At 33.4% G+C, this 26310-nt stretch overlaps 1 protein-coding gene across 1 annotated transcript; it reads left to right on the top strand.

Annotated features, from left to right (window-relative positions):
* The first annotated feature begins 218 nt into the window (after positions 1-218).
* On the top strand, positions 219-5626 carry LOC107961693 (ubiquitin-conjugating enzyme E2 variant 1A). Its single transcript, XM_016897769.2, has 5 exons — positions 219-657; positions 3043-3182; positions 4726-4851; positions 4918-5044; positions 5232-5626. Exons 1-5 carry the CDS (start codon positions 630-632, stop codon positions 5288-5290), a joined length of 480 nt encoding a protein of 159 aa, XP_016753258.1. The 5' UTR covers positions 219-629; the 3' UTR covers positions 5291-5626.
* Positions 5627-26310: the final 20684 nt, after the last annotated feature.

Here is a 26310-nt window from a genome sequence, read left to right as displayed (position 1 = left end):
ACCACTTTATTTCCACTTCGTTTATTTTATTGTTTATTTGCTATTTTTTTGTTATCTTGCTGTTGCTTAGTTATTTTCAAACTAGGGTTATAAACTTCAATTCCTTTATAATTAATGAATCCAGTTACTTACGTTAAAACAAAAAATAAAGTATAATGTCAAATAATTTTTTAATATTTGTGGAACTTATAAAATTTAATAATAATAATTTTTCTTTTAACTTTTTGCAATTTATCAAACAAAATTTTTTTTATTAAACAGAAAATAAAAAATAAAATTTTAAGAACACTTAAAATAAAACATAACAGAGTTACAGATAATTAAATAATTTTTATTCACTGTAAATAAGAAAAGGCTTCTACTTTTTATATTTAATTGCTTTCTCCTAACAACCTTGCCTTGCCTGACCGCGATAAACAGCAGTAGTGGACCACTTATCGTCAGTTTTGAACAGTGGTTGTTGATTTTTTCGATTTTAGATTCCAAACTTTCTCTTGTAATATTTCTCCTTCTACATCTTTCTTTCTTTTTTTTTTGGGTGGGAGTTTGATTCTCTCTTTTGAATCAAAGAAACCATAACTGTTTGTTCTTTTTTTTCTCCCTTTGAATTGAAACGATTGAAAGAAGAAATGGGTTCAGAAGGATCATGTGTTGTTGGTAAGTTTTCGATTTTCAAAGCCCCAGATTTGTCGCTTTTGTTACTCAAAGTTCCCATTTTTATTTGTTATACGTGAAATTTTGTTATCATTCCGTTGTTGATGGAGCTTCGAAAGTATATGCATCTTGTGTATTTTGGGTGTGATATCCCTTGGATTTGGTACAAAATAGGGTTTAGTTTTGATATTGGTGTTCTTTTGTTTAGTCTAAAGTACTTGTTTTCATATATGCTTGAGAGTGGATTTTCAATATTTTTATAATATTAATGGGCTTAATTCCCGGTTTCAGTTTGGGCTTTAATAATAGAGATATTTATGATTATGAATTTGTAGCCTTGTATTTGGTTAATCTGTTATTGTAGGAATAAATGAATGAAGCCAGTTTTTCTATTTCTTTGAGTTCTTGTCCTTTTCCTTGGTATTGGACCGGTAATGGATAAAGCCCTTATTCGAATTTGCATTAAGGTAGTTCTGTTATTTTTAATCTGTTTTTCTTCACTTTCTGTTCTGAGGTACTCTTTTGAGTTTAATTATTTATACTTATAAGTGTAACGGAGCCATTGCATTATATTATTACTAATTACATCTGGCAACATTTGTTTAATGTACCTTTTCAAGTAAAGAATATTAATGCTGACTGGCGACATTCAGAAAGAAGAAGAAATAACCTTTAAAATGGTATCCATCTCTTCTAATTTTTTCCATGCCTAGGGCTTGTAGCCTATGCCAACTCTAAATAATGCTAAAATGGCCGTTTGACTATGATGCATGGGCTGTGCTAGCTCTGACGTTACTTTTTCTTAACTCATTTCACATGTCAAGACCATTGATCCACTTCTGAAGGAATCTGTTGAGATTAATTAATAGCACTTGTGACATGGGACGCATATGCAACTGTAAATGGAGTGCTAGCAAGCTTGTAATGGAATGGCAATGATTTGTTTAAGCTGAAAGAAGACAACGACCTGTAGAATCCATCATAATATCCTTGAGTCAATGGTTGTCCAAATCATGACTGCTGACGTTGAGGCTTCGAGAACTCATCTTGGCGAGCATGTGATGGATAATCAAGACAAGAGACACAAAGCGGATCAGAAAGTTTTTTATACAATTTTTCTGTCCTTGAAACCTGTGATTTCCTAATCTTTGGTTTGTGATGATGAAATGCGACTGTATATTTCAGGACTAGTTGTATCTGCATTCTAATTGATTGATGAAATTCTGGTCAAGCATGCAATGAATGAACAAATGAAATAAGTGCAAATCAGGATGCTAGTTTGTGTGGTCGAGTATACAGTGTATGAAAATAAATGCATATAATAATCCCAATTAAACTAGCCAATCCTTTTGCATTAGGCTTCAACTTCAAACAAGTAAAAGATGTTATGACAATCGGATTGGACGATGCTTTCCGGTTAGTATTAGGATAGATGACTTTTTTTTATCTGGGATACTCATAATTTCTTGCTCGACTTCATAGCTTTTTAGGTCTGAAGACCATTTGCATGCAGGCATGTATATTGAATCAAAACCAAGGATGTGGAAAAGTAACATTTTTTGGTACATGTGAGAATGATTTTATGCCATCAGCAGATGACTTGATTTTTTTTCTGTTTATTTGGTGAGTGATGCTTGATGGAGGTGCCTGTCAATAGTTGTTTAATCTAAAATAGAGACATTTGATTTTATTCCTAGGGGAAACTAAGACTGCTGTCAATGAATTGAGGAAACTTCCTTGACCTCTTTTTCTGGCCTTAAAAGTTTCCTTCTATGGTTCTCAAATCAAATCCTTCTTTTTGTCTGAGCCATCTCATGGCATACCCTTTGGCCATTGATGATCACCTCTTGGTTATTGAGAAGTGAACTTTCTTGGTATCAATGCCTTACAGACACTTAAAGCTGTGAAGTGGCATTTGATTTTGGAAGGCTTTGGGTGCAATCTCATTTGTGAAACCAACTTGAATGTCGGGTGGATATTCCTTCAACTGCTGACCTTACAGTAAAAAAACTGTCGTTGATTGAATGACAATATTGGACAAATGTCTTTGAAAAATGGAGCCAAACATATGCTTTTTATGAGGGACAGTGGTAGTTCTGTTTTTATATCTGGTTTTTGTGCGCATTCATTGTTCATGAGTGATTAATCGTGGCATATGCTATTGTATGCTATCGGGATTATGGTTGTTTCTGGGATTGTATTGGCTGTTTTGCATTATTTGACATAACATGCAAGCATTTCATTTTTGTCTTAGGTTTTACCTTTTTTTCTAGAAGAAACTTTTGTTTTTAATATTTTTGGATGCTGCATTTGGGATGGACTTCATACAAACTTCACATGTGATTTGTTTCAATCCTGACCTAAGGAAAAAATATCTTATTTTTGCAGTACCCAGGAGTTTCAGATTGCTAGAAGAGCTTGAGAGGGGTGAAAAGGGAATTGGAGATGGAACTGTTAGCTATGGGATGGACGATGCTGATGATATATACATGCAGTCATGGACTGGGACTATTATTGGCCCTCCAAACGTGAGTCTCTCTCACTCTCTCTGTATGGCAGTCGGTGCACTTCTTTCTGAACTTTAGTGGAGAGGTGCAATGATGAGTCTGAGCCCAACTTAGAAGTTGACATGTACCTGTAGCTAAGCACATTTTCACAACTTGGTGCAATCCTTGAGATATTCCAGATGATTGACTAATTACTAGTGAGAACTAGACAATGTTTTTATTAAAAAAAAAAAAACTTGTGTGGATGCTGAAAACATGAGAAGAAGTAACGCTCGAGGCAAATTAGGCTGTAGCCAAAGTTGGAAGACTGCTTTACTGATTTTAGTTAGACTACCTGGTGAGTCCCTGTACTATTGGCTGAAGAGCAACTTAGTCCTACTATAAAAAGAGAGCGATTTAGTTCTTGCAATTTTAATTTTGTAGCAAATATGGAAAATTGTAAATGGTGGTAAGGTTGAACGTTAAAAGATGCTGACTTGTGCTTTAAAGTGACGTGGAAAAAAAAGTGAGCAATTTAGTCGTTGTCATGTTTTTAGAAATGCTGCAAACTTAAATGTACAGGGACTAAATTGCTCACTTTTATAATAGAGAGACTAATTTACTCTTTCAATAACTTATAGTACAGCAACTTGGTAGGTAGTTTAACCATTCTTTTTGAGTGACTGACTGACTGACTGATAGGTGGCATTATAGCTTGTTATTAACATTTACGATTATATATATATAATACACGAAGAAGATACTTTCCAGTGAAAGTTGATTAATGGGTTTCTACTTTCTACTGTCCAAACTTGATGGTTATTAATCCCTATTTTATCACAAAATTTACCTGGTTTATTCCAAGCTGTGTCTGAAAATTTAACCAATTACCTGCAAATTCATTGAGCTTCCTTAGAACTGTTTCACCTAGAAGTTTAACATACAAGCTTTATGATCATAATCCTTCCTGCAACTCACTCTAGCTGCAGCTTTGAACATTTAACATAAACTTCAGCTTCTGAAAATTTATATACTGATTCTATTTAACGATGTCACAGCTTTCAACTAAAATAAGAACTCTAATTAAAATTCTTCATTTTGAGAATGTCAGACGTTTTCATTGAAATTCACCACCAATTAGAAATTACTCTGTTCGTCATGAATCAATCATGCTATATGTCATCATCATTTCATATTTGTTCCCCAAAAATGTCATCGTTATTGCCGCTTCATGAAATTCGTGCTCACTCTTAAAACAGTGTCAATTCTAGGTAATTCATCTAGTTTGGTGCAAAGGATAGGATTAGATCTAGGTCATTAGGTTTTTATTGGAGGATGGGATGGTTTGATTTAGTTATCCTCCATGGGTTGTATTGGACAATCTTATGAAGTGGAAAAGGATTATCATACATGGATAAGATTCGTAAAACATAGGTACCATTTTAGGTCTGTATGCACTATAAGATGAACCTTGTTATTCTGTCCTTTGCATAATTGCATACTCGCAACTTAAATGAAGTTATCATTGCTTGCCAAACCGTGAAGCGAGTGAGTTAAGTTTTGCTTACTTTTTGTTGCATGTCAGACTGTTCACGAAGGATGCATATATCAGTTGAAACTGTTCTGTGGCAAGGATTATCCAGATAATCCACCTAGTGTGAGGTTTCAAACCCGGATAAACATGACCTGTGTCAATCAGGAAACTGGAGTGGTAGGTGATGTTATTCTCAGGACCTTTTATGCCACAATATGTACTTATAGCTGCTAAAATTGCCAGGTTGAGCCTAGCCTTTTCCCCATGCTCGCTAATTGGCAGAGGGAGTATACAATGGAGGATATATTGACTCAGTTGAAGAAAGAAATGATGTCTCCACAAAACAGGAAGCTTGCTCAGCCTCCTGAAGGTGTGTAGATCCTATAATCTCTATATTCATGGAGAAATGTTGGTTGTATTGGATTGGTAGATTATGGCGATTTGCATATAGATCAACTAATGCTATTATTTGTGATATATTTAATTCTTCAGCGCATAAATATTCTCTCTTTGATGCATGTTACGTAAAAATTTAAATGGTGATAATATTTTACTAGGCAATGAGGAGGCAGGGCTCGATCAAAAGGGCTTACCACTGAAGTGTTGCATCTTTTGAAGTCCACCAGAGTTATATATGAACATAATGTATATAAAAAAAATATAGTAATTCCGGCAACCGGCTTAGCACCAAATTCCAATGGTGGCCAAATAAATCGAAACTTAACCGATGACATTCAAAAACTTTATGAGTTATGCTAAAATCGAATCTTAGTTGGTGAGTGCGTTTCCTTCTCTTATTTCCTTGTTTTCGTTCCCATTTGATGTAATTTAGAATGTATCCGAGGAGCATGAATTGGAATCTTTACCAGTTTGAGAAAATTGTTGTATTCCTTGTATTTGCTTTCTCTTTGTCATGTATAATATAATTTATATCATATACAATTTGATTATATATGCATAATACCATTTTGATAATAAAAAAAAAAAACAAAAATCATGGTTTCGCCATGAAAACAGTATGCAACCTTTAAACCCTAGTTTCAAAATTAATCAAATTGTTGAAGATTAACATACCATCACTATTTTTCAATAATCCTCCTTGCTTCCTATGCTTTTTCTGTACAATATTTTCTTATGGGTTGAAACATGGACTCAGTAAGACTCATTCATTTATTTATCACTTCAGTTAATTGATGCTAACAACTCTCTCCTTAGTTTGCTCTTTCTTTTCTTTTCTCAAGCCATTAAGATTTACTTTCGGCTAAAATGCATTCTCGATTTCTTCAAAAGTTTTAACTTTTAATTATGAACCTTTATCCGCTTGAGTTAGTCAATCGCTATTTGCTCTATTAATTCTAACTTCATTATATTTATTTTATTGTTCAAGAGTTTGATCATTACCTTATTAGTTGCAATAGCCCTCAAAAAGTTTAGGTCACAAAATAAATAAGCTTGTGAATTATCATTGTACAATGTACTAATAGACTTTCTATGCCTCCTCTACATTTTTGCATAAAATTCTCCTATAGTCTAAATATCAAAATCAGTAAAAGATTTATCTGTGTATTTCTCACTTCTTCTAAACGGTGATTGCAACTCTCTCCTACGTTTGCTCTTTTTCTTTTATTTTTTTCTTTTTTTTTTCAAGTTTTTAACAGTCACTTTCAACCAAAGTGCATTTTTATCTCTTTAAGAGTCTTTACTTTCATTGATTTTAATTATGACATATTATCTTCTTTAATTCTTCTTTGAGTCAATCATTACTATTTTATCTATTAATTCTAAAACCATTATATCTATTTTCAATCTCCAAGGGTTAAATCATGACCCCATTAATTGCATTGGTCCTCAAAGAATTTAGGCAAGGTAAATTAAAGAAGACCATGAATAATCATGGTCCAATGTTGGTGTATTAATCCATCCTCCATGACTCTTTTACATTTTTTCACAAAATTCTTTTATGGTTTGAATATCAAAATTAATAAAGGAACTCATTCGAGTATTTCTCACTTCTGGTAATAGGTGGCTGTAAATCTCTCCTCCATATGTTTTTTTCTTTCTTTTTTCTCAAGTTTCTAATAGTTAATTTTAATCAAAGTGTATTCTCGATCTTTCCAAGCGTTTCATTTTAAATTTAATTATGGACCCTTATCCTTTTTGATTCTTCAATGAGTTAGCTCATCATTATTTCCCTCATTAATTTTAGGTTCATTATATCTAATTTCATTGTTCAAGGGTTTGATTATGATTTCATTGGTTGTATTAACTCTTAAGGAATTTAGACACGTAAATTAAAAAAAAAAAACCTATGAATTATCATGATTCAATCTTGATGTAGTAATCAACCCTCCACTACTACTTTATGCTGTTGCACAAAATTCATCTAAGGTTTGAATATCAAAATCAATGAGAGACTCATTCATGCATGTTCATTTCTGGTAATTGGTGATTACAACTCTCTCCTCCATTTACTCTTTTTTTTTCTTTATGTTTTTTACAATCACTTTTGATCAAAGTGGATCCTCTATCTATTCAATAATATTTAGTTTTCTTGGTTTTAATTATGAACCCTTATTTCTCTTCACTTCTTCATAAAGCCAACCCATCCTAATTTTCGAACAATTATATTTATTTTCATTCTCCAAAGGTTCACTCATAATCTCACCGGTTGCATTGACCATTAAACAATTTGGGCTACATTAAGTAGAGTAGCCTATGAATTATTACGGTCTAATATTGATGTGCTAAGCTCTCCTTCATCTTTATTGGTCATTTCACTTATTATGGTTTCTTGACATCTATCTCCATGCGAATCATTAACATCTACTCCTTTGTTAATATATACCTTACCACACTCTATACTATTCTCCTTTCTTTATTGTTATATTTGACATTTAAAATTTCTAAAGTTAATTTATTAAATGCGTCTCTTTTTTTTTTTCATTATCTCCACTTTTAACATGAATTTGTTCTATAACCTTTCCTAACTTCTTTCTCTAATCAATAGCGACACCTGATTTAGTGCGCGATGGAATTGAAGAATGGCTTGGTTAAAATTTAAAATTGCCAAATAGGTCAAAATTTAAAATTTTAGCAATTTTATAAATGAAAATCAATTACTTATATATATCTTTGAAGACATATATGTCCTTGATAATTTTCAATCAACTATTATGTCTTATTTTTTTATTGAAATGAAATATTAGTTATTTTATTTTTATTGTCATTAATATTAAAATCTTTATTAAATTTAAGTTGCTTAATTGATTCTTAAAACAAAAGTTCTTTATTTGAATATTTTTTATTAGATTTAATATCGATTAATTTTTTATTTTTAAAAAATAATTTAATTTATGTTAAATTAAATATTGGCTAAATTTTTCCTTTGGTAATTTTTAAAATCAATTGCTAAATTCTATTCTTTTATTAAAATAAAATAGAAATTGTTTTAATTACCATTAACATTTAAGTGCTTATTAAAGTTAGGATAAATTATCTCATTAACCACTTTAAATCGGGTTATTCATATTTTAGTTACTGCAAAATATTTTTTGTTTATTTGGTCACCCAAAAAAAACAGAAAAGAAAAGAAAAGATCAAATTAATTACTTTGCCATTAACTGGTAACGAAAGTCTAACGGTGCATTTTCAAGTTAGTCATTCTAAAATAAGGGTAAACTACACGTTAGTCACTCTAATTAAATAGGGATTGTTCTTATTTTGATCACCCAAATTTTATTTTTACAAATGCATTGTTAGTCTTCAGTTATCATTTAATAGTATAGTAATCACTTTATTCAATTTCTTTTTTGAGCGACAAAATTAATGAAAAAACTTAAAGTAACCAAAATAGTAATAACTCTATTTAGAGTAAATGACGGGGTAGTTTACTCTTAAAGTAAACTTCCTTAATTGCTTATTTTTATTGCGTTAAATATTGACTACTTTTTTTCTATTATTTTAATATTATTGTTAATTACTTCAAGTGTAAGGGCTAGTTTAACATTTCTTCTAAGAAGTACTTTTGAGGTAAAAACACTTTTGAGATAAAAACATTGCTAAACAATATGCTTTTGAGACAAAAAAAATTATTTACAAAAACACTTTTTAAGCCAAAAAAAGAAACAGAAAATTTTAATTTTACTCAAAAGTATTTTTTGGCCTCAAAACATTTTGAGAAACAATACTAAATTAGAGTTAAAAACTAAAATATTTAATTAAAATTTATAATTATTAAGAAAAATATTTTATTTGTAGTTTTTTATATTCGTTTTATGGTCTATGTTTGGGGCTGCTATTTCTAATAATATTATTTCTAATGTTTCAATCTATGTTCTCCTCAAAGGAGTGCAATGTGTCTTATTATTACACTTAAATCACGTATGAAAAATATTTTATTAAAAAAATTTGAATCTATTTTAAAGTAAAATTCTTAATTTTTGTTAAATTAAATATTGGTTAAATTTTTGGACAGCTTTTGATAATTTCTAAAGTTAATTATTCAATTATATTTTCATTACAATAAAATATTAATTAATTAGATAATGAGTTTGCAGGTAATAAAGAAAAGGTTAGCTTTTGTACTATCTGGATTTTATGTTTCATGTGAATTGTATTATCCAAATTTGCCGTTCTGTTTTCATTCAGAAGCTTCCTTTTTTAGACAGCTTATGTGCTTTTGCTTGTTTACGTAGTTTCGTCCATAATTTCTGATCTTCATATGTATTCTTTCTTTATGCAGACACAAACACGTGTATTTGTTAACATCCTCTTATTTTAGATGCTCCCAAAACAAAACATTAGCTTAAATGGAGGTTTATTTTGTTTGACTTAGGTTGAAATGGAAACACAATTTTATTATTTAAAATTTATTTTAAGAAACAAAATTTATCTGCTTTACATTTAAATTTAAATAAAAACATTTTATTATGTGAACGGTAATTTAAACCAAAATAAAAAAATTAATTTCAATTTATTGAGTAGACCCTGCATAAAGTGTGATGTGACTTGCAGGGGAAACACTTTGTCGCTTGAAGAAAGAGCAATCCAAGTTTGGGTTCTAATCAAAGTTGATTTCCCTTCTAAGTTATACATTTACAAATGCCATGTGATCATTAAAACATGGAACCATGACTATAAACAGTCGCGGAGCTAAGAAAAATATTTTTAGAGACTCAGAATTAAATTGTATATTTTTATGTTAATAAAAATGTATTTTAATAAATTATATTTTTATAATTTTTAAAAGATTAAATTAATTTTTTATTATTTTTGGGGGCAAAGTGTAATTTTATTATTACTAATTTAAAATTTTATAAATTATAAATGGCTTAAATAGAAAATTTTCTATTTTAGGAGGGTCGGGGCCCCTGTCTGACTACCTTGGCTCTGCCACTGACTATAAAAAAAATAAATTAGAATAAATATCCAATATAGTATATCAATATTATATCAATTAGTTCACTTTGTTATTAAATTATTAAATAACACGTTGCATCTTTTGTGGCTAAATTTAAAATGAAAAATTTTAAAAATAAAACGTTGTCGCATAATTTTTAAAACTAAAAAAAAATATTAAAGATAAAGCAAAACTAAAAAAAGAGGGAAAAAAAGAGTAAATGATACACCTTTTGTAAAAGCTTTGGAAACCTTAAAAATAATATTTTTAAAACATCCATTTTTATAATATTATTTTTTTCTTAAATTTTTCATTTTAAATTATGTTAAATAAGATTTGATGTGTCAATTAACAATTAAATTAACAATTTTAATTATATAAGGACCTAATTAACATAAGCTTGATAATTTGAGGATGTAATTAGAATGATTTAAAGTTTAAGGACAAATTTAGATTAAAGGTCACAATTTGAGGATAGTTAGTGCAATTAAATCTTGTCATAAAAATACGTGCAAGAAAAATAAGGCAAGTAGAAACCATAATTTGAAAAGCATTAGAATTGTTCAAGCAGTTTGGTGCACACACCTACGTTAGCGGGGCATCGCCCAAAAAATGATCAAGTTTGATTCCTCTTGTTTGTACATCTTAAGTATCAATCTTGAGTATGTACACTTCTAAGTAGACTCTCACGAGAACTTGCTCTCAAATGCCTTTCTATTGAAGGCAGGAAATGCTTCTTACAAGAAGAAAGTAGACACGCAATTGCATCAAGAAAAACAATACCTATAAAGTAGATTTGATGCTCTCAAGTATGTATCATTCATGGAAGATTATAGTTCCTTTTTATAGACTCGATTCAGTTGGTTACACTCAACAAGATAATCTACCAATTCTTCAAGATAAAGATTGCAAAATTATAATCCCTTTAATTTAGGAATCTCACTACAAGTAAACTATATTTATCCATAAATGGAAAAATATCATATATCACTAATGAAATGCATATTATAATCTAGTTTCCCATTATAAATAAAATCATTATATTTGTTGCAACTAAATCATGAAATAAGTATAAGTAATAAGGATGATTAGAAGTCAAAAATTTCAACTAAAATTCTATCACTAATAATGTTATGTGTTTTTGCAACATGCTTTATAAAATTTAGCACAACAATATTTTTGCACTAAAAATATTCCTGATCGGCACTTTTGACAAAACCCCACATAATGTATACATAAAATAACAAAGAAAACTAGATAATCACATCAGTTCATTAAATGAGCTCAAATAAGCAAAATCAAATAAACTCTCCTAAAGTGTTACATCATCCAATCATCAAGCAACACAAATGAAAATAGGTTTAGTAGCATAGTAACAGAATAAGATAGTCTTAACAACAATCATCATTAATAAGAAAGGAATAAAAAAACCAAAATTAGTTTAATAGCAGAGTAGCAATTAACCACACTCCCTCTTTTTGTTAAAATGTCCAAAGTGAAAGCTTTTCTTCATCACCAAAAACCTATACAATAATGCAACATAACACTAAATAAAAAGTATAAATGAAGTAATATATACCCAACTACATATACTAGTTATGGAGTATGCCTCGCATTTTAGACAAAACAGTAAGTGATGTCCTAACTAGATAAAGCTTGATGTCACGACGAGCAACAGATATCACGACGAGAAGATAATCTTCATCTTGACGATGTGATCATTCTTTGTCTTGATGGTGCAAGTCACTTCACAACATGTTCCTCAAGTTTGTCGATTTTCTTCTCTCAGTTAAACACTATTTTAGTTTCCCACTTAAACTTTGATTAACCTAGGGAAGCTACAAATTTCATCCTATAAATAGGCCTTAGTTACCTTGGGTTTATATAACAGAAAATATACAAATTGAGAGAATTCTGTGTTTTTTTAGTTTGAAGGGTTTTTTTTATTTTAGGGTTTCAAGTTTTTCCTTTCTTTAATTCTCTCAATATTTGCACTTATTTTATATTAGTGAAATATCCTTTTTCTTGTGGTTTTTTTATCCTCTTTTGAGGAGTTTTTCACGTAAAATTTGTGTGTTTGATCTTTTCAATTTCTTTGTTATTATTCTTGTTCGTTGCATAGACAAGTTTATCTCCAACAAACTGGTATCATAGCTTGGTTCAATTTTCACATTCAACCTGTCTAGAGATGGTAAGAATAAGGTTCAACATTGAGAAGTTCGATAGAATCACAAATTTCAATATGTGGCAAGTTCGGATGAATGTAATACTAGTTCAAAATGGTATGAAAAAGGTCGCTATAGAGAAGAAGCCCACTAATATAGATTAGTTAGAATGGGAAGAGATTGATGAACAAGTTCTATTTTCAATTCAATTATACCTCATAAATAATGTGTTATAGAAGGTTCTGATAGAGCGAGCAACATCCACACTATGGAGGAAACTGAAAGCCTAATATATGACAACATCTCTAGCCAACAGGTTAGTTCTAAAATAATATTTATACACATTTAGAATGACCGAAGGTGAGTCTATTAGGGCTTATATCAGTGAGTTCATTACCCTTCTAAATGACCTAAAGAATCTCGAAGCAGATATTAACGATGAGGAGTAGGCTATGTTGTTGTTATGTTCTTTGCCCTATTTTTACAAAACTTTCAGGGAAACCTTGATTTATGGGAGAGATAATCTCTCCTTTGAGGATATGAAAGGAAATCTACTGAGCAAAGATAAAATCAATAATGAGTTAGACCTAAATAAGAAGTCACACGGGCATGTCTCAGTCCTTGTGGCAAAAGGTAAACAACAATCTAGAAAGTCAGATTGAAGTAGGTCTAAGCCAAGATCAAAATCTAGAAACTGAGACAAACAATCTGGCTATTGCAAGAATATGGGTTACATTAAGGCAAAATGTTACAAACTTCATAATCAAAATAAAAGGGGTGCCAAAAATGACAAGAAAGGTAAGCAAAAAGCTGAAGTTGTTGATGCTAGTGCAGTCAACGGTAAAGGTGATGATTTCATGTTGGTGTTGACGAGTGAAAAGTCCAAGCTTATGTCTGAATGGATTCTAGATTTAAGGTGCTCCTATCACATGTGTCCCAATAAGGATTAGTTCTCTACGTACAATTCAGATGAAGGTGGAGTTGTGTTGATGGGGAATAATTCTCCATGTAAGATAACCAGAATAGGAACAGTAAACATTAGGATGCATGTCGAAATTATTCAGACACTTTCAAATGTCAAGTATGTACTTGATTTAAAGAAAAATCTCATCTCATTAGGAATTTTAGACTCTAATGGTTGTAGGATTATTACCGAGTCAAACGACTTAAAGGTATCTAGTGAAGCTCTCGTTGTGATGAGAAGACAAAAAAAGGGCAGCTTGTACATTCTGCAAGGATCAAAGGTAACTGGTGCAGCTGCAATTATCGAAGAAGAGTCAAAATTGTCACCATGTCGCGATAAGGACCACTATGACATCACAATGATGCGACGTGATTCTTTCTCCATAGATTCCGATTCAACCAAAATTTGACAATGTGACTTGGTCATATAAGCGAGAAAGGTATGATAACATTGTGTAAAATATGTTTTCTAAAAGATACTGAAGTTGGAAAGTTAGGTTTCTATGAATACTGCACTTACAGAAAGCAGACACAAGTAAGTTTTGATTCAATAGTGCACAAAACAAAAGGAACTCTTTACTATATCCATTCTGATTTATGGGGTCCAAGTTGTAACATCTCTAAAGGAGATAATCAATATTTTCTAACTTTTATTTATGACCACTCTAGAAAGGTTTGGGTTTATTTTTTGAAATAGAAGAACGAAGTCTTTGGGATCTTCAACCAGTGGAAAACACTACTAGAAAAACAGGCTGAAAAGTTCATGAAGTAGTTGAGAACAGACAATGGTATCAAATTCTTTTCATCAGAGTTTAATGATTATTGCAAACGGGAAGGAACAGAAAGACATCGAACTGTTTTAGGTACTTCATAACATAATGGAGTTGCTAAAAGGATGAATACAACTTTGCTTGAAAAGGCCCGATGTATGCTTTCTAACGCAAGTTTAGTGAAGTAGTTCTGGCTTAAGCCGTAAACTTGGTAACTTATTTGGTAAACCAATCCCCCCATCGAGCATTGAATGGTAAAGTTCCAGAGGAGATATGGTCAAATAATCCTCCCAATTATTCTAACCTTAGAATTTTTGTTTGTCCTACTTATGTAAAAGTTAGCTACGAAAATCTCGAACCAAGGGCCGTGAAATGTATATTTTGGGATTCTCTACTGATACGAAAGGTTCCAAGTTGTGGTGCCCAGAAACAAACAAAACCATTGTTAGTAGAGATGTTTCGATTAATGAATCTACTATGTTTCATTCAGAAAATGGGTCGCCTTCATTTAAAGACACAACTAACCAGAGTGTCTCAAGCAAGGTGGAGTTTAAGAAAGAAACAGTGGGTGATGTCACGATGAGAGAAAACACAATGTTGCAACATCACAACAAACATGGACGACATCCCAATGAGAAAGTACAAGACGTCGCAATGTCACAGTGAAATTCCTTTATTCATGATCAAAATGCTACTTCGGATCATTTTAGAACTTCATTTGACACAAAAGTACCCTTACCACTCAATTAACAAATTATAAGTTGGCTCATAATAGGAAAAGGTGAGAAATCCAACCATAAAAACATATTGTAAAGGAAACCTACTGGAATATGCTCTAAGTATTGTTGAAAGCATTGATTCAACCGATCCATCATGTTATCCTGAGACAGCTTAGGCCTCAAATTCTAAAAAATGGCTCGTTGCTATGGAAAAAGAGATAGAATCACTTCAAAAGCACGAGACTTGGTGGCTAATAAAATCACCTATTGAAAAAAGGATAGCTTGCTGCAAATAGGTGTTTTAGAAAAAGGAAGGTTCGAGTTCTAGTGACACTAGGTACAAGGTAAAATTGGTGACAAAGGGCTACAATCAAGTGGATGGAGTTTATTTTCATGATGTTTTCTCTCTAGTCATAAAACATACATCTATTCAAGCACTTTTGGCCTTTGTTGCATCAAATAATCTTGAGTTAGAGTAGTTAGATGTAAAGACTACTTTCCTTCATAGTGACCTTGAGGAAGACATCTACATGTAGCACCTAGAAGGCTTCAGAACTAAAGGTAAGGAAGATCATGTTTGCCTTCTACAAAAATCTTTGTATGGTCTGGAGTAGTCTCCCCAAAAGTGGTACAAAAAGTTTTAGTTCTTCATGTTGAATATTGGCTTTGGACGAAGTAAGTATGGTAGTTGTGTTTATTCAACATTGAGATGAAAATTTGTTCATATATTTACTGCTTTATGTTGATGATATGTTGATAGTAACTAATGATTTGTTAGAAATTGAACAAATTAATTTCACACCTCAAAAATAGAAGATCCAAAAAGGTGAGTAAGGTATGTATGTAAACTGATTTGGCACTATGGTAGTATAATTTGCCACCCTATCGGCTTGATGGCAAGTCAGAGTATTGGCGCATACTAGTGTTAAAGTATCCACTTGTTAGCGGTATCTAAGGATTTAATTACATGGTATCTTCAAGCAAAGAAAGATTATGCCCAAGGAAGAGTATGCCCAGAGTATTGGATGGGCATAAAGAGCCTATCAAGTGTATGATAAAATTGTAGGAGATTTGATTATCTTTTAAGACCACGCTGTATGTGATTCACCACCATGGTATAGTACGATTGGTTTACACGAGCACTGTTCTAGTTGGTTTTTGTAACGAGATTAGTTGAGAGTCAATTGGATTTATTAAACCCTCTTCGTGACTGGTCAAATAGTAACGAATATCTTCACCAAATTCTCTTTACCTTTCTCTAGATTTTTTTTGGGAAATTAGGAAGTGTCACACCCCAAGTCTAACGGATCTGAGGTTAAGGCGTATAGTAGTGAAATTATTTGTTTGGCAAAGTGTAAGCCACCCATGTACTTCTTTTGGGTGAATATGTGTGTGCGTATAGTAACCGCCATGTAAGTAGGTGAAAATCTTATTTCAGGTTACTCTGTTAGTTAAAGAAAAAAAAAGAATGTGTAAGCAAAAAGGGAATTATAATATGAGTTACTGTAAAATGTATAGTACACCTTGTCTGTCTAAGTACTGTGCTAGTTAGGTTGTAAAGTAACCTGGTTGGGAACCAACTGGATTGATTGGTCTAACATGTATTACGCAAGACTTTCATTTATGTTTCTCTCGAAATCTATAGGCCATTAAAAAGGAGAAATTCTGAATTAAATGACACTTGTTAAGTTCCACTAAGTGGGAATGAGTTATATATATGTGTGTGTGTAAAGGTTCTAAAAGAGGTTCTTTTTCCTTGAATACTACTATCTAATTCTTTTCTTTAAATCTAATTGTATCTCTTCCTTATTAAGATGGAAGCTAAGGTTCTTGGCTTAATTAGTGGTCATTTCGTCTCCTGGTAAGTAATTCAAATCTTCATGTTAAGTTTTGAAAAAGTAAGTCTGTAAGAGGTATATGAATAGTAAGTTGTCAGTACAAGACCTTACATGGGGGTTATCTATGATTGATATGTTAGTAATTTGTATATATGAGGGTTTTGATAGTGAATCTATGTTCTTTAGGCAGTTGTAGCTGTTGGTTCATAAAGGCTTTTGAGTTTGGAGCTTTAAGCTACAGTAGGTGAGTACCAGGTGAGTCTTTGTTCTGACTCATGCATGTAATTGTTCAAGTAAATACATATATATAATGATAAAACCTCAAATAATGGGTAAGTTTGTGAAGTATAGTAAAGATGTTATATGTGTACAATAAAGTTATGTATGAAGTACTGTATGAATAAAAAGTGATTGGTAACTAGGGAGATAAGGTCTAATATAAGAAATGTGCAAGTCGATCAGGTATGTGTGAACAAATCTGGGTAAATTCTAGATAAAATGTCCCTTATGATGCCTCTAGTAGGGCAGGTATATTGCTAACCAGACTAGTGGATCATGATACGAAAATAAGTGTAAAACCATGTGGTTAAGACCCATGACAATGTATGTGTAACACCCCACACCCGTGCCCCACGCCGGATCAGAATATGAGGCATTACCTGACTTAAGCATATAAATGTTTTCATAACACCAAAACATGGTCAAATTAAAACTTTCTCAATTTTATTTATGAACTCCTTAATAAAAGCCTACTGAGCCCAAAACATCCATTGGAACCTATTCGGAAACAATCCGAGTCCTTTAAAGGACTCTGAAAATAACTCTTAACATAGGCGCACACGCCTGTGTGGGAAGGGCAACACGCCCGTGTGACATTTCAACATGGTCGTTCTATTGGCCCATGTGGCTCACACACTTAAGCAATACAAGGACACGCCCGTGTCCTATACCCATGTAGAATTAATTCTACATGCACACCTACAGGGGTTTTCACACGGCCTGGAACACGCTAGTGTTTCTGGCCCGTGTCCTTTACACGGCCGTGACACGCCCGTGACCTAACCCGTGTACAAAAACCTGGACATTCTGTTTCTGACGTCAGCAATCCTTAAGGGCCACACGGCTAAGGCACACGCCCGTGTGCTAGGCCATGCCCACGGATGAGACCCACGGCCGTGTCTCTGCCCGTGTGTTTACTACCATGCATACTGACTTACAATTCTTATGTATAGGGGACACACGACCATATCACACACCCATGTGGTGGACTGTGTGTCATACACGGCTTAGACACATGCCGGTGTGCCTACTCATGTGGACAAAATAAGGCTATTTACCAAGCCTTTTCGTCACCCTTACTTATGTAACCTTCACAAAAATCACTCTACACTAACATAAGGGCATGTCACATAACCAAAATAACCACAATGGACAACATTTCATTTATGCAATTTACTTATCCATGAAAACATCATTTTCTATTTATAAATCAAAATGAATATTGACCATCATCCATGGCCTTATACAAAATGAGTATCATATTCACCATATGAGCCAACACATTATGGCTAACTAACAAAACACTAAACAAAGACTCAAGTCCCTATACATGCTAGAAAACAAAACGTTGAAACTAGCTATATCAAGGTCTTGAATGATAGTGTGATCGAAGCTTTTGATATCACTGGATCCCCGATGCTAACTAGGCAGCACTAAAAGGAAAGAAAAGAAAGGAGGGTAAGCGTGGGAGCTTAGTAAGTACATATATGCAAATAAAGTGTAATTATAAGAAAGTCATATTCACCCAACGGTAGCTTGTCATGCTTGTCATACTTCAATAACACATTATTTACATAGGTACTTACCTCGATAAAAATGATGAAGACAAGCTTAATCCTCGTAAACTTTGTTCTTACCCCAATCAAGACCCGAATCATGTTTCTCTTGATCTAAATTAATAAAATTCATTTATTTCATCAGTATATCAATTTAGACGCCTGAAATTTCATAATTGGGCAAAATGACTATTTTGCCCCTAGACTTTCACAAAATGACTATTTTACCCCTATACTTGAAAATCGATTTTTATTGAATTTCTTCATATTATAAGCCTAGCCGAACCTTTTTTACTCTTATAGTAATCCAAAATTTCCAATATTTCAAACATTTATCATCTATTTTACAACTCATGCAAAATAACCCCTATTAGGGTTTTCATGAGAAATCCCTTCACAAAAGTTATTTATTACTCACCAAAGGATCATATTCTTCCATTAAAATTCAGAAAACAACCTAAAAAATCTCATGGAAAAACCCTAGACTCTTGTTCATTTTGCAAAATAGTCCCCTCATTAGAAAACTCATGACATAAGGTTCTCAAAAATGTAAAAATCTTCAAGAAATCTCGTTAGAATCACTTACTTGTGAAGGCTTAAAGTTGCTAAAATTTTTCAAGCTTCCATGGCCATTTCTTGGGAGAAAATCAGTGGGAAAGGAGATAGCAAAAACAAAAAAAAGATGATAGCATTTTTCTCTTAGGTTTTATTTTATTCAAATTAGATCACCTAACTTTGACTTTTCTATTTTCTTTGTCTCATGGCCAGCCAAGCCTATATCTAAAGGGTCTATTTGCCTTTTAGAGACCCTTCAATTTAAGTTTCATTTCACAATTAAGCTCACAAATGCTAAAATTACTTCACCAAATTTTTCATGCATTGATATAAACATGCTATAATCCTAAAATAATAATAAAATACTTTCTCTAATCTCAGATTAGTGGTCTTGAAACACTGTTCCAACTAGGCCCAAAATTGGGTTGTTACAGTATGATATAAAAACACTCATGGTGTAGCCTCTAGTATGATAACGACATGAGAATATGTAAGTCCATGTGGCTGAGACCCATGGCAAGATATGACTGTATGAATGTTCATGGTGAAACCTTTAATAATATACAATCGAACTGGCTAATCATGACATGAATTTATGTATAAGTCCATGAGGGAGAAACCATAACACCTTTTGTGAAAGTCAGTGTAACACCCTTGACCCAACTCTATCTATAGGATCCGATTCTCGGGTATGTCCTTCTTACATATGTAACTTGAAAATTTCTTTTTTTCTTTTATTCATTGATGTAAATGTCTATCTATGGGTGTAATAGAATCTCTTATGGCATACATTGTATGGTTACATTTACATTTCTCCTATGTACAAATTACTATCTATGGTTACTACAGAGTTAAATACAACTTATGGTTATTATTTTGACTCAACAAAGTTTTAGACTTTCCTACTTTACTTCTTAGTCTATTGGGTATACTTTGGGATACTACTTAATAAACTTCAGCATAGACACAGACATGCCATTTGACTTCCTTTGTATGTATAACAACCCAACGCACTGCTCCCTTAACGTAGCTTTAGCATCGTCTCTCAATAGATATTCCTTTACAGACTTGAAAATAGAAAAAACTTTTGTTAGTTCATAAGAACTTAGTGAGCTAAACCTTAGATACATTTTTCACTCATTCTACGTTGCATATGTTATTTTGCACATCCTTAGGGTATTTCTTGACCTTCCTACCTTTTTGGTGTGTACAATACTGAGGCTATCATCTTTCTTTCTTCAAGACAACTTTCCCCTCTCTTGAGCGTACTATACTTAACATCTCTTTACCTTTTATGTCCTTTCTTAAATCTTACCTTATTATCAGATTTAATATCTTCTTCCATACTTACTGGTCTTATCATTTCCTTCGGGTGGGGTAGACTACGCTCAATACTTAACTTAGAATTCACCCAGTTCATCTTTGCTTCAAAGTACCTTCTATACTTATCTTTAGTACATGTCCTTGCCTCACCATATACCCTGGCCCACACTACCCTTACTATTTAGTCCTTATGACCATACAAAGTTCGCCATCTACTTACATACAAAGCTTTCAGAGAGCAAGTCGTGCCATTCTTTCCTTATTTTTTGCATGTTCTTCATTCAATTTTTTGCCGTGATTGTGTTCCTTCCTTTGAATAGCCAGAAAGACTTCTCTTTGTGTTTGCCACAAGGGCTATCCTTTAAATTTAGTAATTTCCACAAAAGCTTTCACTTCAGAGTATTGCCACAAAAGCATTCAATTAACATAGGTAGACATAAAGGCATTCCTTTAGCAGAGATAGCCACAAAGGCATTCCTTTAACAGAGATAGCCTCAAAGGCTATAACAACCCTGACCTGTATCTGACGCCAGAACAGGGTATGAGGCATTATCGGACTAAAACATAAAGAACCACATAAAGCCAATGCCATAAAATTTTGTTCAACTTAAAAACTTTTCAATTTCATGCAAATTGTCCCTTATAAGGGCGTACAAGGCCCAAAACATACATTGGGAGTGGTTTGGGACTAAACCGAGAACTTTCGGAACCTTTTTGACACTTAGAAAATTTTCTTGCTTTGGAGAGTCACACGCCCATGTAGGTAGGCCATGTAGTCACACACACCCGTGTGGCTTGGGACACGCCCGTGTCCTCAGCTCATGTAACTCTCTGACTATGGTGTCATCTATCAAATAAGGTCACACATCCAAGTCACATGCACGTGTGCTTAGCCTGGGGTGAACTAAATTCTCAAAATTAAGTGCAGACTTCACACGGCCATGGCACACACCCATGTCCTGAGGCCTTGTCCTCTACACAGTTGAGACACGCAGCCATGTCTCTGCTCGTATGTTTACTACCATGCATACTGACTTGTAAAACTAGGGTGAAAAGGACACACAGCCGAACCACACACCCATGGGCCAGATCATGTGTCACACACGGCCTAGACACATGCCCGTATGTCTACCCGTGTGGACAACTTGAGGCTATTTTCCAAGCCATTTGTCACCCTTAAATGCTCATTCACTCATTCATCTTTGATGGCATGCAACATGGTATATTTAATCACTCAAATACTCCTAACATGATTAATCCATGTCTTTGTAATGTCAACATATCTCTTACCCAAATCATCATGCTTTCATAAGGAATTCCACACCAATTTCATATTCATTCGTCACGCTAAACCTACTTTCAATTTACTCAATTATATCATAGTTTTGGTCATACTTATTAGACATGATTAATTCATTCAGCACATGTGCCATTCATCACACATCTCATCCACAAACAATCACATCAAGCATAATACATTGCATGCATGCATAATTGATTAGGGTTACAGCCCAAATGATCACTATAAACCATATCACATGGCCATATACAAAATGAATCAAATATTACCATGAACCAATACATTTGGCTAAACCAATATGACATATAGCAAAAATACCAAGCCTCTATACATGCCATACTCAAAATATTGAGACTAACTATACCCAAATGTCCAGTTGATAGTGTGATCGAGCCTCCGACGTCTTTCGATCCCTGAGCTAGCTTGGCAATACTATAAGAAAATAAGAAAGAGAGGGGAGTAAGCATAAAGCTTAGTAAGTTCACATGCAAATAAATAGCAACATAATCATATGTATAAATACCATTGACTTAACATAGTTTACTTATGTGTTATCGTAACTCCATAGGTATAGCTTAATTTGTAGACATAACTTACACAATTTCAATCTTACCAAAAGTTCATCACATATTGAGTTCATTCGTATGAGTTTATCGTACATACCTGTACCAACTCGTAACATATTGTCATGTATCCACGTCGTTGACTTACTTATCGAATAACTCACAAGTTTACCCGTTGAACACTCGGAATACTATCGGATACATGGAAAACTTGCACATAGTACTTCAAACGTAGCCACATGCTACCTCTCATCATAATCACACATTGCTCGATCTCGAGCTAATCACGGGCCTGCTCACACAAGCTGACAGTCAGGATGTAACTACTCAGGCTGCTCACAAAAGCTGATAGGTACCCGCAACACATGCTGGGCTACCCAGCTACCGGTAGAACGTACAAGACTAGCACCTAGATTTACATAGTCAATATACACATAATCTCATGATCTCATAATCACATAGTTCCTAGTGACATGTCACATTGTATCCTAAATTATTCCTAAGGTTCAAACGGGATTTTTCTCGATATCACATAGTCGTCGAGCTCGTTCACAATGTCATGCTCATAGGCTATAACATCGTTCATACACTTGTCATAATAATTAATCATAGAGGCTCATACATTAATAAGATATTAAAACATGATATATAATTGCATTATTTACACATGAACTTACCTCGGTACAAAATATGGACAATTAATTCAATTTAGTCCAAAATCTTGTTCTTTCCCCGGTTTAGGTCTGGACTCCGTTTTTCTTGATCTATAATAGAAATTTTAGCTCATTCAATCATCACATTGTTCAAAATAGTCCATAAATCATACTTTGGAAAAATTACACTTTTACCCTTAAACTTTCACATAATTACAACTTAGCCCCTAGGATCGTAAAATGAAATGTGTTCATTTTCTTTGATACCTAGGCCTAGCTGAACTTATATCGTACTTATATGGCCCACATTTTCTTTCAAATCAGATTTTTTACCACTCATTTCACAACTTTTAGAAAAAGGTCCTTTTTAGGTGTTTTCATGAAAAACCACTTAGTAAAAGGTGTTTATCGTGCATCAAACTTTCATATTTGTAACACCCCTTACCCGTGTCCAATGCCGGGATAGGATACAAGGCATTACCAGACTTGAGCATACACTACTATGGAAAACCGGGCCATAAAATTTTGTTCAAATTTAAAATTTATTCAAGAACATGCATATCGTCCCTTATATGGGCCTATAGGCCCAAAACATACATCGGGGGCGATTCAGGACTAAACTGTGAATTTTAGAAAATTTTTCTTAAAACAGGGTCATACGCCCGTGTGGACACAAGGACATGCCCATGTCCCTTGACACGCCTGTGTCCCCAGGTCGTGTAACTCTCTATTTATGACGTCATCATAAATTTAATATCACGCGATCAAGTTACACGCCCGTGTGCTAGGCCATGTGGCGAATTTAATTTTCACATTTAAGGTGCAGACTTCACATGGCCTGGGCACATGCCCATGTCCTAAGGCCATATTCTCCACACAGCTTAGACACACGGCCGTGTCTCTGCCTGTGTGTTTACTACCATGCATACTGACTTGTAAAACTAGGGTGCAGGGGACATACGACCGGACTACACGCCCATGGGGCTATCCGTGTGTCACACACGGCCTAGACACATGCCTGTGTGTCTACCTGTATGGACAAATTTAAGGCTATTTTCCATGCCCTCTTGTCACCCTTGACAACCCCAAGACACACTCATATGCCAATGGTGGTTAACATGGCATAAAAGGGTTGCTTAGACATCCATAGCTTAAACTCATTCATAATAAATTCATATAAAGTTTACCTAATTGGGACTCCTTGATTTGTTAAGTTCATTCAATTCATTTCTTTACGTTTATTAAAATAGTGACCATACCAATTGGCATTATTTATCCATCAAACATAAATTCAACATTTTATCAACCATTTGGCAACACCACAAAAGTAATAACACATCTCATGCATGTAACAATATTTAGGGATTTCAACCCAATAATCAATATAAGCCATATTTCATGGCCATATACAAAATGGAATAATATACCAAAAGGAGCCATCACTTTGGCTAACAAATATGACACATATAACAAAATACTAAGTCTTTTATACATGCCATACTTAAATATAGTAAACTAATTATACCCCAAATGATTTGTCGATAGTGTGACTTAAGCTCCAACGTCCACGATCCCCGAGCTATCTTAACAATGCTAAAAGAAAAAGGAAAGAATATAAGAGTAAGCATAGGGCTTAGTAAGTTGCATGTAAATAAATAACCACATAAGTCAAGATATTCATGGATTAAACATATTGTCAATAATCACCACAGTATCATCCTACACACATAAACGTAGTCAAATTGACATTAAATGTCATTAAACATCAAGCTTATCTTACTCCTTTCTACTCATGCTAAATTTCCCATCATGAATCGAGTTCAATACTTTTAAGGTTTACGTACATACATATACCGTACATTCTTACTCATATCACTCCACTTCTTAACCCAACATCTTGAATGGCCTGTTGAACCATCGGAATATTAAAGGACACTCGAGATTATCATACACCAATTAAAGTACCAATGCCATGTCCCTGACTTGGTCTTACATAAATCTACATATCATCACCGATGCCATGTCTTAGACATAGTCTTACAGTGGCACACATATCATCGCCGATGCCATGTACTAGACATGGTCTTACACAGGCACATATATTCATCACCGATGCCATGTAACATCCTGATTTTTGGGCCTAGTCGGAACAGTGGTTTTGGGACCACAAAGTCAACATAAGAAAATTTATTTTTATTGTATTTTTATGGTCCACGATTTCACGGAATGAATTCGTGAAATTTTCATTTAAAAATTTTGACGTTTGGGCACTTAATTTGGTCAAAAGGACTAAATCATAAAAAAGTTCAAAATGTGAGTTTTAGATGTTAAAGGTGTCAAATTGCTATAGACTTTAAATTAGAGGTTTTTATATAGTAATTGGACCATTGGACATTTTTTGGACAAAAATGGGCATGAGATAGGGGAAATGAACAATTGTTAAGTTAGGGGCATTTAGGTAATCTAGTAAATAAATGAATTAAAAGCCCAAAATAGCCAAAATTGGCCTCCATCTTCTTGCTCCAGCCAAAACCCCCATGGAAGCCATGGCTAGGGTTTTGTTCAAACTTCCAAGCTCAATAGTGAGTGATCCCTAGCCCTGTTTTCAAAGTCCTTTACATTTTTGAAGTTCCCATTACTCGATTTACCTATTTCTACCATTATTTTAAGCTAGGGCTCATGTCTAAAAATTCACCCATGAATCAAATGCATGTGTTTTGATGTCTAATGGTAGAAAATGAATTTTGGGTGTTAGATAAACATCTTTTGTTAAGTAATTTTCGATGAAAACGTCCAAAAGGACCGTTTTGATAAAGTTATAAAATGTGCAGTAAGAGTGTATTTTAATGGAAATTTTGAGATGTTATAGTTATGAAAATGGTTCAGCTAGGCTTGGGTAACAAAGAAATTAAGTGCATTTCATTTTACGAGCCTATGGGCAAAAGTGTAATTATGACAAAGTTTAGGGACAAAAATGTAATTTTGCTAAAATATGATATTTGGACGACATTGAATAATGTGACTAATAATTAGACTAAATGTGACACTGTAGATCAAGGAAATTGAGGTTCGGACCTAGAATGGGGGAAAAACGAGGAATCAATGGTTAGGTCCCTTTTTGATAACCTTGGTGTCGAGGTAAGTTCATGTGTAAATGATACTACCTTATGTTACGTATTTTATATTTTGATATTGTATGAATTGTATATTTGTTACCATGAAATTTATCAATGATGATTATAACGATGAATGAGAAATCCCAAATGAATCTCAGATATGAATAGGGTACAAATGTCAAAACAATAAGGTTATTAAGATTCCGTATAAGACCATATACGGGATATGACCTCGGTATGTGATTTCGTATAAGACCATGTCAGGGACATGGCGTCAGTATGATATTTCATGTAAGACCATATCTGGGATTTGGCATTGAAACGATACTATATGTATGAGATTTCCAAGTAACCCTTGGTATTCTGAATGATCCAACGGGTACGTTCAAAACGAGAAGGTATGTGACCGTATTACGAGTGGTACAAGTATGTACATAT

This window comes from Gossypium hirsutum, chromosome A01, assembly GCF_007990345.1.
Source record: "Gossypium hirsutum isolate 1008001.06 chromosome A01, Gossypium_hirsutum_v2.1, whole genome shotgun sequence".
In the NCBI taxonomy this organism is placed as follows: Eukaryota; Viridiplantae; Streptophyta; class Magnoliopsida; order Malvales; family Malvaceae; genus Gossypium; species Gossypium hirsutum.
The sequence above is the reverse complement of the archived record's forward strand: the minus strand, read 5'-3'. Positions and strand labels throughout refer to the sequence as shown.